This window comes from Dermochelys coriacea, chromosome 12 (genome assembly GCF_009764565.3).
Source record: "Dermochelys coriacea isolate rDerCor1 chromosome 12, rDerCor1.pri.v4, whole genome shotgun sequence".
In the NCBI taxonomy this organism is placed as follows: domain Eukaryota; kingdom Metazoa; phylum Chordata; order Testudines; family Dermochelyidae; genus Dermochelys; species Dermochelys coriacea.
Window position 1 is genome coordinate 42,857,326 of NC_050079.1, and position 13,292 is coordinate 42,870,617.

Sequence of the window (13,292 nt, forward strand, 5' to 3'; positions counted from 1 at the left end):
CAAGTTCATCCATGTTCGATCCAGAATGAGAACGAAGGCTCCGAGACAGTTAAACTTGAGCTGTTCATCCAAATGGTTTTTCTTTGTCTGTTGGTCTGAGGAGAATCCAATTTGAACCAGAATACCTGATGCTCCATAGGAGGTAGTTCCTCTCTGGAGGTGTTATAACCTGAGCGATTTGCCTTGATCATCCCCTACTGTTTTCACTTCCTGGAGGAGCTGTGGCAATCTTCCCCCCATTGAATGCATGTAGTCTGTAGCCCACAATGATACAAACACCATTCATATGCTTAATACAACATGGTTGTCCAGAGGGATTGCCTTCAGTTGCCCTATCTGTCACAGGTATGTGGAAAGGGTCAGTGTTCCAGAGTCTCCACACCTGCAATCCCAAGATTTGCTGGGGTCATGATGGTTGGTTTCTTTGTGTGTGTGTGTCTCCCCCCCCCACTAGATTTCCAATTAGTAGGAGAATCAAGCTATGAATACAGCCAATCCTAGGGGGCTAAATAAATGTTAGACTGCTCTGTGGAGGAGCTGCTTCTGGGTCATCCTCAGGAGGCCCCTCTTGTGCTTTGGGATTAGCGTATTTACACAAATTAGAAAATAGAGGGTGTTCCCTTGTGGTCTCTCTGCAAAAGAGGCTGGAAAAGAGCCAGCTATGGGGGAAGAAGGATGGGTCTGGGAGGGGCTGAGTAGACTCTGTCATCCTTAAGCAGCCCTGATAACCAGGGGGCCTTGTCTGAGATCTTGCCCTTCCCTACCAACCCCAGCTTCTAGTAACTGAAGATGAAGCTAGACAAATTCAGACTGGAAATAGTGTCAATTTTTAATGGTGAGAGCCATTGGAACAATTCCCCAAGGGGCATGGTGGATTCTCCATCACTGACCATTTTAAAATCAAGATTGGATTTTTGGGGGGAGGGGGGGGAGATCTGTTCCTGGAATTATTGCAGGGCAGGTCTCTGGCCTGTGTTACACAGGAGGTCAGACTAGATGATCACAATGGTCCCTTCTGGCCTTGGAATCTGTGAATCTAGGAATAAGATCAGTCAACTGAATAGATGTCATAAAAACTAATTCCAGTGTCAGCAGGAGATACTCCACTAACCTATATAGTGGATCACTTATCTTGCTCCATCCTCCTTACCATGCATTTCAGCAAGCCTTTAGAAAGACGAGACGGAATAAGCTTCTTTGCTGTTCCAAAGTTCCCCTATGTTGGGATCACAGCACTGAGGTCCAGCTGCCCACTGCGTGTTTAAGGCAGGATACTAATGTAGGAGGTGATGCGGTATGCACTTACACTATTGATTTCTACGGTGTCTGTTGCCAGAAGGTCTAGGTGCATATTTACAAAGTTAAAGCCTTTCTTATATAACTTCCCACAATGGGGAACACTCGAGCTGCTGCTGCCTACAGAAATGTTTGCCAGGAGTCATGTCCTCACTGAAACCAAGGCTCACACCTAACCCAGGGAATGTCAGGTGGGGCCCTGCTGCTGGCTGGCCTGTGGCTGCGGCAAGCCGTGAAGGAGCAGGCCTTCTGTTAGTTGAGCTCTTTCCTCTCCAGAACACTGACCTGGCAGTCTGCAGCTGGGCAGGGCGGCACCTCAAGGTGTCTGCCAGGGTCATGGCCAGCAGTGGCAAGTGTCTGCCTGTCTCTCACCCGATGTTGCTCCCTCTTTTTGGGGTGCCATGTGGATCGTTAGAAAAGGGAACAGTTTTTCACTCTCTCTCCTTTTGTTTTCCTCCTTTCTCATCGCTTCCAGTTTTGGTTTACTGTCAAACAGCCTCTTGTGAAAGGGCCGCCTAATTAACCCTGTGCTAATTAACAATTTAAAATTACACAGCACGGCTGTTCATATTTAATTCTTGGGAAGCTTGGACAACAGCAGGAACCCTCTCCTCCCTCCCGCTTTCCATTCTGTGCCTTTCATGACTGCAGCAGCCTCATCCCTTTAAGGGGGTAAGGAAGGAGGCTGTTTAGACCAGAGCCTGCCCTCAGAGGTCAGCTGTTTGCTGAAGCACAGTGAAGGAAGCTGGCTTTATACCAGCTGCTAGCACTGGAAATATTGGAAAGGATCACTGGGGGGGGGGGAGTGAATGCTGTATGAGATCACCCAGTGAGAAGCTGGGATTGACTTCACTCATGTTCTGGATAGGCAAATGGCTGCAAAAGGAACTTTTGTGGCTAGTGGAGGCCCTTGGTGAAAGTATTAGGAATATTTGTAGTGTAATTTATTGCTTCACACACCTGAATGTGGTTTAATCCTGGTAAGAAGACATTGCTGTTCTTGAGGCTGAAGATACTGGCCCATAATTCTTCATCATCTAATCAGCAAATGCGCCTAGGCAGTGTTCTGGGAGGCCTTGAATGCAGAGATTTAAAAGGGAAAACATAGGGACTGGGGAAGGATTAGACTAAAGGGTTATGGCTGACGGAGCTGAGTGACAAAAGCCTGAAGGATAGTTGTGAGGCTTGTATAACACAAGTGAGAGAAGAGGCTAGAGGAGGGATTGAACAGGAAGTGTTTCCTTCTGCTCACCAGGCAGTGTGTGGAAGCACAGGTGGTCTTTGGGTTCTCACACTGTTCTTTCTCTAACTAAAGATCACTGGTTGTATGGGAACCCATGTTTACAGACAGAGTGCTGATCAACTTGACGAGTTGACTTCTGCCTCCTTAAGTAAGAACGACCTTTCGTTATTGACTGGCTGATAAACAGTAAAGAAGAAAGAGAGAGAATTGTAAGAGGATGAGGAAATGTACAAAAGATGCTTGTGCAGGAGGGCTCAGGCAATTCTCTTACATCTTGTTGCCCCTGTTCCTGGTCAGTCGGATGGGAAATGTTAGGTCTGGGTTTGGAGGAAGACCTAAGGCACTAATACTGAATTAGTGTGTCAATCACCCCATTTGTTTGCTTTAAACATGCAAATCATGGAAAGTGCTGAAATCTGCCATTTGTATATGAATGGGAATGGTCAGCTGTCTGTACCTATTCTTTCTTGGCCCCATCCCAGGAAAGTAGGTCTGTTCTTGGGGCTGAAAGGAATGGGCAAGAAAGCTCCCAGTCACAGAGCAGAGAGGACAGAAACCTGTCCAGGGGGCAATGGAAATAGTACATTCAGGGCATTTTGGCTCTGGAGTTTCTCACTAGCAGCCTTCCGAGATTCAGAAAATCAAAGACAAAAGCAAGGAGATTCTTAAAGCAACATCTCCTGAGCCAGTTAACCGGCTGAGTGGGGGAGGGTTGTTAGAGCAACACAGAGGCAGAAAAGCCCACCAATTAATTGGTAAATGCTTGCAGGTTTCTCTGGCCTGGCCTGGCTTGGAGAGGAGATTGGCTTGCCTGTCAATAAACAAGTCCCCAGTGCCGCATCAAAGCCGCAGTCCTTTATCAATCGCAGCCTCCTCTTCCCGCATGTTTCTGTAACTTACCAAGCATTTACGACATTGATTTTACAATCAGGCTGTTAACCCTCCCACCCCATTGGCCCTACTAACCTTTTTGGCCCGAACTGTCAATCGGGTATCTTCCAGCCAATCAGATGTATTCCCAGAAATAGTCTAGAATTTTGAGCAGCCCTATATCTTGGCTTTAAATATTTCTTGAGAAGCCAATTGCATTTTCTTATTTTAGTTCTGTCCTTATTACTTTGACTCTTGTTTAACAAAGTAATATTGTGTTAATGGGAAAGAACACTTGCTTGTATGTGTGTTGAGGGTTACAAACAGAATGAATCTTGTACAGATGTACTTTTTCCAAGAAGTTGATTCCCAAGAGAATATTGACTATGGCTTTCCAGGTATCTTTGTTGGGAGACTTTGGGATGGTTTAGAGTCTTGCTTTTTTTCACTCGCCAGAGAGCTTTGGGGAGCGTAAGTCATCAAACTGCTAGACAGAGGCAGACAAAAAGATGGAACTCCCAAACAGGGTCCAGGAACAGCACCCTGAAAAGAATCCCAGCAGGTGGGATGTGAGAGAATTGGCTTCTCACTTGGAGAGTCTTATCAGCTTTGCAAGCAGTAAACTGGCAAGAAATTTAGTCCTGGACATGATGTCACAGAAATTATACATTTTATCCATGGGATTAGTGTGAATGGGGCAGACTGAGGGGATAACTCAGAAGAAAGTGTAGTGCATGCATGTGTGTACATATGTATATTGTGACGGGGCAGGCCAGATGGCTACAGGAGAATGTTAGAAGGCAGATATATTAGTCCCAGATTAAGCAGGTCTGTTTTCCTGGGTAAGGTAACAGGGGCAGTTCTAGAACAAGAAGGAACTTGCTGGAACAAATTCAGACAGGCAGACTAATTAGGACACCTGGAGCCAATTAAGAAGCTGCTAAAATCAATTAGGGCAGGGTGGCTAATCAGGGCACCTGAGTTTAAAAAGGACTTCACTTCTGTTTGTGGCATGCATGCGAGGAGCTGGGAGCAAGAGGCACTAGGAGCTGAGAGTGAGAACGTGGACTGCTGGAGGACTGAGGAGTACAAGCATTATCAGACATCAGGAGGAAGATCCTGTGGTGAGGATAAAGGAGTTGGGAGGAGGCCATGGGGAAGTAGCCCAGGGAGTTGTAGCTGTCGTACACCTGTTCCAGGAGGCTCTCTAGACAGCAGCAATCCACATGGCCCTGGGCTGGAACCTGGAGTAGAGGGCGGGTCTGGGCTCCCCCCAAACCTCCCAACTCCTGGTCAGACATGGGAGAGACTGTGGGTTCCACCAGAGGGGAAGGTCTCTGGGCTGTTCCCCGATCCACATGGGGGACCAGCAGAGACTGCGGGGATTATTCTCCTTCCTTTTTCCCATGCTGGACAGTGATGAGGGTAGCTGAATAACGGCAGGTTTGAACCACTAGCAAAAGTGGGCAACCTGAGGGCTGCCGTGATTCTCTGAGGTGAGCAAATCCACCAATAAGCGCAGGACCCACCAAGGCAGAGGAGGAACTTTGTCACAATATGTAGTGAGAGAGGTGGAAGTGATGATATATTGAAGGAGGAAGAGAACCATCTAGGGAGAGGGAAATACAATCACATTGAGAGAGAGAAGGGAAAGAAGAAATAGCATAGATGGCAAATTAGGAAAATATCCACCATGATCCATTATAGGAAAGAAAAATAAACGTGGGTGAAGAATGAAGCCAGGAAAAAAGAGCAGATATAACAGATTTGCCAAGTGACAGATTACTCAAGTAACTTTGCTATAGTCAAGTAATTTATTCAACAACCACTTTTGTGGGATTCAACTAGCTCTGTAGCTGGTGAGATGCTTCTTGGCAAACATTCAACTCGGTGAAACTTGTCAAATTGCACATGTAGCTAATATTTTTTCTCCTATGTCACCAACCCCCATAAGTAACATTTAAAAATTTATTAAATGAGAAGTTCATTTGTTATGTATTTCATGGTGTTACAGTTAAATATAGTACATGCTCAACAGGGCCAAATTGGTGAAGGGGGTAGTTTTTTCTTTTTTACGGTATTCCTTTAAATTTCAGGGCACAGCTTTGGAAGAATGTAGCAACGCAGGTGTCTTTCACCATAGCTATTAGGTTCAGTCCTTGGGTCAGATACATTTATAAACTCTGATCATGATGGTTAGCAGTTAATAAAGCATTTTACATTTTCAAAGTATATAATTAAAAAATTACAGATTAGTTGTATTGAAAGAGCCCCAAAGTTGGTGGACAGCTAATTCTATTGGAGTTTGTAAAGTAACAGGGCTTCAAAAAAAGCAAGTGCAATGTTGGCTTGTATGTACAAAAGCATCATCTCTATGGATCCGTGAGGTGACGATTCCTCTCTACTGGTCTGGTGTGGTGTGACCAAACCTGGAGTATTGTTCAGTTTTTGGCACCTCAAGAAGAAGAAAGTTACAGATTAAATGGAGGGAGTTCAGAGAATAGCAACCAAAATGACCAGGGAGCTGTAAGAAATATTATTAGTGATGAAAGGTTATTTTAAAAAGTATGTAGGTATAAATGCAATACTTAGATTGACTCAAGGAGGCATAATTGAGACTAAAGTATAAAACTAAGAAATGGAAAGCTTGGGCTGAATATCACAAGAATTCCTGATGAAGATGTATTAGAGTTTGAAATGATCTCTCAGGGAAAGTCAGGGAAACTCAATACTTGGGACATTCACAACTAACCTGGACAGTTAAGTAGCACTGCAGGAATAATCCCTGCATTGGCTTTAACATGTTCTAGATGATCGCTGAGGTTTTTGAGCTCTGGTTTCTGTGCTCATTGTGGTAATGAGGTGCTTAGCAATGATTTCTGTATGTCCGTTGCAGTTGCACCAGAGCTCTACAGAGAAGAATTACTGCCTCCGCCATCTATGTGGCGATGCCTCTGTGTACATAACCAAAACCAGCGTGTCATGATTTGTAGCAAGCTCCTTCTGTTTGGCAGGCCGTTGTTAGTTGTTGGTGGCTGTTTGCGTTGTGGTCATGCCTAGTGGCTCTGATCCAGGACCAGGGCCTTGTGCTAGATACTGTGTGTATACATGTATCAAAAAGATGCACTGTGCCCCAAAGGGCTTATAAGATGAGAAACAACTAGCGGATGCAGCAGTTTGTGGGAACATGAGGTAAAATGAAACAGGATTAATGTTGTACACAGCAGCCACTGGATATCAGCTGCATTGCTATCTTCAGGTGTTTGCAGATATTGTCATAGGTGGGTTTCAAAGAAAGTCAGAGGATAATATCTGCTACTGTGGATTTTTACAGGGAACGTCTCCCATGAGTAAGTGGCACCATGGGAGAGAGCACCAAGATACTTGTTGGAAAATTTGTCAAATTGGTAATTGTGGCTGGCAGCTTTGGCCCAGGGATTGGGGTTGATGGCTCAGTAGCATATAAAATGAAAAGTAGGAAGGGGGATAGTCCATAAAGGACCTTAAATTTCCAGCCAAGTACTCTGTTTGGTATAATGGGGAATGGGGCCGATGCCAGGATGCAAAGGGGTATAGTAGGGTAACATGGTTGAAATGACAAGCCAGGAAGGTGACTTCTCTAGCGGCATTTTGAATAGATTTGATGGTATTTATTAAGAACAGCAAAGAGATGGTTGTAACAGTAAAGACATGAGATACGCCTTGGATGAATTTTACAGATAGAGGAAAAAGCTGACTCAGAGCTGTTGAGCTGGAAGAAGTGGTAGGATTACACAGCTTGAATATGTGGGCCTAGAGAGAGAAGTAGAGATTATGGGCCTGAGTGATGAGGAGAATGGTGGCAGTGGTGACTGATAGGAGTTGGGACGGGCAGGTTTTGGCCATGTAGAACTGAGTTGCTAGCTGGACATCCACAAGGGATGTCTGACAGGAAGAGATTTTAGCTTGGATAGGAGACTTGTCCGAAGTAGCAAGGTAAATCTGAGTCATCAATGTAAGGATGATCATTAAAGCCATGTTTTTGAATGAGAGTTGGGTATAGATAGAAGGGGCTAATAACAGAGCCCAGGGGACCTCTAGTGAACCCTGGAGCAGGTGTGACAAAAGTCTAGGCAGGGGCATTGTAGGATGACCCTAGGACTCCTTATGCATGCGCAGATGCACTTCCAGCACACCCAGTGCTCTGTAATGCTGAATGTCTTCAAACAGAGCCACGGTGGGATGAAGGGATTGTAAGACTTGCTCAGAGCTAGCACAGCTAACTCTTGTGAAATGCTGCAATGCTTTGTGCGAGGCGCAGTGTTTGGCTCTTCTCCTGAGACACAATGTGTGTGTCCTTTCCTTTGTTTACAGCCTTACATCCGAGTTGCCATAGCTGGGTTTGCCATGTTGAGATTAGACTTCTGACAGTTTCGGGAAGGACAGTTGAAATGAACTTGAGGGAAAAGTTGGGACCAGCCATCACTTTCACTTCTGCTGGCTCTTTTGACTGATTTTCAGTTCATGTCACAGTTCTCAGTCCAAGCTGATAGGAATACATTTTGTAAAGAAATATAATTCAGACATCCAAAGGAATTGCATCTGCCCTGTCCTTCATCAAGCTTGTGTGTGTGTGTGTGTTTGTGTGTGTTTTAAATCAATCCATTTGTTGGGGAAAAGATGTTCTGTACCATCTTCCAGTCCCATCTATTGCTCTTTGTCCCATCATTTACTATTTGCATGGTCTAGAGGTCATTTAGTCTTTCCATTATTCCTTTTCTTATAATGCAAGAACAAGGGGATGTCCAATGAAATTATAAGGTAATATGTTTAAAGCAATAAAGGGAAATAATGGTTTTAAATAATGCATGATTTTCCTGTAGAACTCATTGCCACAGAATATCACTGAGATCAAGATCTTAATAGGATTCAAAAAGGATTAGACACCTACAGCTGATGAGGACATCTAGTTAATTAGACAGTAGAAAAAAATGGGAGAGGTGTAAACTCTCATGCTTCAGGGCATAAACCAACCATTAACACATGAGGATTGGAAAGAAACTTTACCCATGAGCAGGTTTTGTACTATGGGGTTTCTTGCCTCCTTTGAAGCATCTGATACTGGCTCCTGACACAGGATACTGGTTAAAATGGACCCTTGATTTGAACTCATTTGGCAGTTTCTACGTTCTTAAGTAATTTCATATCCAAGTAGTTAAATCCCTGTGAGTACAGTGTCCCGTGAGTTTGAGAACCTTGGGAGTTGGTCCAGATCTTGGTGGTCCATGGCAAAGATGGATGTGTGATGGGTACAGCAATGTTCTCTCTATTACCAGGACTTTTAACAGAAGAATGTGTCTTGAAATGGCAGAATCCAAGTTCAGGAGTCACTTGCTCTGTACGTGTGTACTGGGAAAGTGTGTTAATTCCCCTGGTAGTGAAGGGAGTGCGAGGGCCTCTGTGGCACATTCTCCATAGAGATTTAATATTGCATCTGTTACTTACATTACTTCATGGTAGCTTCTTAATTCTGTTTCCACTCCAAAGGCTTTTCTAGTTTAAATTGCATCATTTTTAAAAAGATCCTAAGCTTCTTAGAGATACAGTGCAGTTACTAGTCTTCGGTGGGGTCACTGCACCCTGGCCACGCCTAGTGCCTCAGTCTGACTCTTACTTTTCTACCTTCATCACTGAGTAGCAAAAGAGGGGCAAGTCCACCTTTTCCTCTTCCAGTGAGGAACTGGTTTTAGTGCTGTTTCAGCCCCCCACACAGTGGTTCTCCCTGGCTTCAATCCCTTTGCATTATCCTCATTACCTTGGGTTAGGTCTTGCATTTCAGGAGCTTATTAGTGGGGCACCATCTCCCCTCCAGGGCTTTGGATACTCTAGGATGAAATGGACTGTGTGCATTATAGTGACTGTGCTGTGTGGAAATGCGGTGTGTGCCTTCTCTAACTTATTCGCCTTTCTCTTTCTTTCTGTCTCCCCCCTCTCTCTTTGCCTTTAGGTCCAAGCCGTAGTGGGTGCAATGAAAGCTCCATGCAGGCCTTACCATGGAAGGCTGTGACTCGCCTGTCATCCCTGGGAAGGACAATGGGTGTGGCATCCCTCAGCACCAGCAATGGACTGAACTCAACAGCACCCACCTCCCTGACAAAACCAGTAGCATGGAGCAGTCCACAACCGAAAACCACGGGGCCCTAGACAGCCTGAGGCTCCCCTTTAATGAGCGCATTCCAGACAGCACCAACTCAGCTGGCCCCAACACTGAGTCCACTAGCAAAGAGGTCAGCTGCAAAGAATGCTTGGCCTCCTTTGCCAGTTTACAGACCTATATGGAGCACCATTGCCCCAGTGCCCGTCCACCTCTTCCACTGAGGGAGGAAAGTGGGAGCGATACCAGTGAGGAGGGGGACGAGGAGAGTGATGTGGAGAACCTTGCTGGAGAAATAGTCTACCAGCCAGATGGCTCCGCCTATATTGTTGAAAGCGTCAACCAGTTGATCCAAAGTGGGGGAGCCAGTGGCAGTGGGGCTCTCCCTTCGTTTGTTATGAACTCTCTATCCAATGCTGGGGGCAAACCAGGAGAACCCTCCTCTGCTGCACCCGTGTACCCACAGATCATTAATACTTTCCACATAGCCTCATCCTTCGGGAAATGGTTTGAGGGCTCAGACCAGTCCTTCCCGAATACCTCAGCCCTGACGGGCATCAGCCCCGTCTTGCACAGCTTCCGCGTTTTTGATGTGCGACACAAAAGCAACAAGGATTACCTGAACAGCGACGGTTCTGCCAAAAGCTCCTGTGTATCCAAAGATGTTCCCAACAATGTGGACCTGTCCAAATTTGATGGCTTTGTGCTCTATGGGAAGAGGAAGCCCATACTGATGTGTTTCTTGTGCAAGCTCTCCTTTGGGTATGTCCGCTCATTTGTGACCCATGCAGTGCATGACCATCGAATGACTCTCAGTGAGGAGGAGCGGAAAATTCTTAGCAATAAGAACATCTCCGCTATCATCCAAGGGATAGGCAAAGACAAGGAACCTCTTGTAAGTTTTCTGGAACCAAAAAACAAAAACTTTCAACACCCTTTAGTTTCCGCAGCTAACCTCATAGGCCCTGGACACAGCTTTTATGGTAAATTCAGTGGCATTCGAATGGAAGGGGAAGAGGCTCTCCAGACTGGCACTGCCAGTGGAGCAGAGCAGCCACCATCAGGCATCTTGGCGCCTGGTGCCCTCTTGAACCTTGGTGGGCTGACCAGCTCAGCTCTGAAAACCCCAATTACCTCAGTTCCCCTGGGCCCGCTGGCTTCCAGTCCTATCAAATCCTCAGAGGGAAAAGACCCTGGGGCTGCAGACAGTGAGAAGCAAGAAATAGGTGACCAGTATAGCCTCTCGGAAAAGGCAGAGGACGAGGAGGAGGACGAGGAGGAGGACGAGGACGAGGAGGAGGAGGAGGAGGACGACAACGAGGAGGAGGAGGGTTGCAAAGGACTGTTTCCAAGCGAGTTGGAGGATGAATTGGAAGATAGGTCTCATGAAGAGTCTGGGGCTGTGGCAGGTAGCAGCAGCAAAAAGGACCCTGCTCTCTCAAACCAAAGCATTTCTAACTCTCCCTTAATGCCTAACGTGCTCCAGACCCTGTCAAGGGGCACAGCTTCTTCTATTTCTAATTCTGCTTCTTCCTTTGTCTTTGATGGTGCAAACAGGAGGAGTCGTTTAAGCTTTAACAATGAGGGTGGTGGAGCCAGCGTGGCAGAGGGCAGCAGGAGGTTGGACTTCATCGATGAAAGTGCCAATAAAGACAATGCCACAGCACCAGAACCAAATGAGAGCGCAGAGGGCGAGGATGGGAGCTACATCTCCCATCACCAGCATGCTGGTCCCCTCTGTGAGCTTGGAGGTGGGGAGTGCCCCTCGGGGAGTGGTGTGGAGTGCCCAAAGTGTGACACAGTCCTGGGCTCCTCACGATCATTAGGTGGCCACATGACCATGATGCATTCTCGCAACTCGTGTAAGACACTCAAGTGTCCCAAGTGCAATTGGCACTACAAATACCAGCAGACACTTGAGGCACACATGAAGGAGAAGCACCCCGAGCCAGGTGGCTCATGTGTTTACTGCAAGAGTGGGCAGCCACACCCCCGGTTGGCCCGGGGCGAGAGCTATACTTGTGGTTACAAGCCTTTTCGTTGTGAGGTCTGTAACTACTCCACTACTACCAAAGGCAACCTCAGTATTCATATGCAGTCCGACAAGCATCTCAACAACATGCAAAACCTGCAGAATGGAGGGGGAGAGCAAGTCTTCAGTCACACTGCTGGGGCAGCAGCAGCAGCTGCGGCAGTGGCAGCAGTTGCGGCAGCAAACATTGGTAGCGCCTGTGGGGCCCCCTCACCCACCAAACCAAAAACCAAACCCACCTGGCGGTGTGAGGTGTGTGACTACGAAACCAATGTAGCTAGGAACTCGCATTCACATGACCAGTGAGAAGCATATGCACAATATGATGCTGCTTCAGCAGAATATGACCCAAATCCAACACAACCGGCATTTGGGTCTTGGCAGCCTGCCCTCCCCAGCTGAGGCTGAGCTGTACCAGTACTACCTGGCACAAAACATGAATCTACCCAACCTGAAGATGGACAGCACTTCCTCCGATGCCCAGTTCATGATGGGTGGATACCAGCTCGATCCAACCAATCCTATGGCAACTATGGCTCCATCTCTAGGTGAGGTTGAAGTGTTTTCCTGTTTTTGCTGCTGTCATTTCTGTGCGGGGGGGAGAGGGATTTTCTTTTTGCCATAAGGCCCTGTGGGTGGATGAGGTGCTGTCCATCCCAGTCTGTTTTCCCCAATCCTATTCTGAAATATCTGTAGCATTCCGTGCAATACATACATAGTTTGGCGAATCACAAAAGGGATAGAGACCCTTCTCCGTTCTCACCCTAATTTTTTCTCATCTTCAGAAAATCTTGGCACTCTCTTGTGTTCCTATGTATTTCTTGTGAACTTCAGGAAACTCTGTGGATGAATTGAATAGTGAAGCCACTGAGAGAGGATGCAATGGGTGAACATCGCTGATTGGATTGTTAAAGGTTCTCCAGTACCCGCAACAAGGGTACCTTATACTCCCTCCTTAATTTGGAGAGGGTGAAGCATACTACTGAAGGGGGGTTTAATGAGAAAACGGGAGGTCAGGTGCTTGGCAGTTGTGTTGTATGTTAGTTATGGGGATATGGATCTGGAGAAGTGAAATGTATTGATAATTGGTAGGTCAGGATAAACGTGATTGACAGTCGTGATAGATGCTTATAGAGTGAGTGATATTTGCTTGGTGAAGGGGGAGTAGGGACGGTTGCAGTTGATGCTGGTTTGAGATCTGAAACTGAAAGCTTGACCACCGAGAATTGTTAGGATAGGAAGGGTTGGACAAAGGTTGGCTGGTGTAGGGAAGGGAGGTGATCTCTTTATTTTGAAGGGGGTTTGTCGTCCACTCAGCATGTTCTCTGAACAGGCATATTAATGGTACTTTATTACCTGAAAACAAGACTTCATTAAACATGCATGCATGTTGACATCACAGTTGGTGCTGTAGAAGACGTCAGTAAAGACACAGTCCCTGCCCCAAGGAATTTACTATCTAAGAATGAAGTTAGAATTTGGAATGATGAGCTAAATCTTTTCTTGGAAGTCTGATATGCTGCTATAGTCAGTAAAAGGACACAACTGTCTCTTCACCTACAGGAATCCTTGCTATAGTGCACACGGTGTGCATACATCAGTGTGTATTTGAGCTTCCAATTCCAATCCAATACAAAACAGTGAAGCATAATAGAACTCTACCAGATCAGCTCTGGCAAGGGTCTGTAGCATCTACCAGCTGAAATAACCCTTTCTCT

General features: G+C 46.2%; 1 protein-coding gene across 1 annotated transcript in view; it reads left to right on the forward strand.

Moving 5' to 3' along the window:
- Positions 1-13,292, forward strand: part of ZFHX3 (zinc finger homeobox 3) — a 296,035-nt gene that overhangs the window by 83,786 nt on the left and 198,957 nt on the right. Inside the window, 2 exon segments of the mRNA XM_043494742.1 lie at positions 9,396-11,858; positions 11,860-12,122. Coding sequence (XP_043350677.1) covers positions 9,442-11,858; positions 11,860-12,122 — 2,680 coding nt within the window. The 5' untranslated portion in view covers positions 9,396-9,441.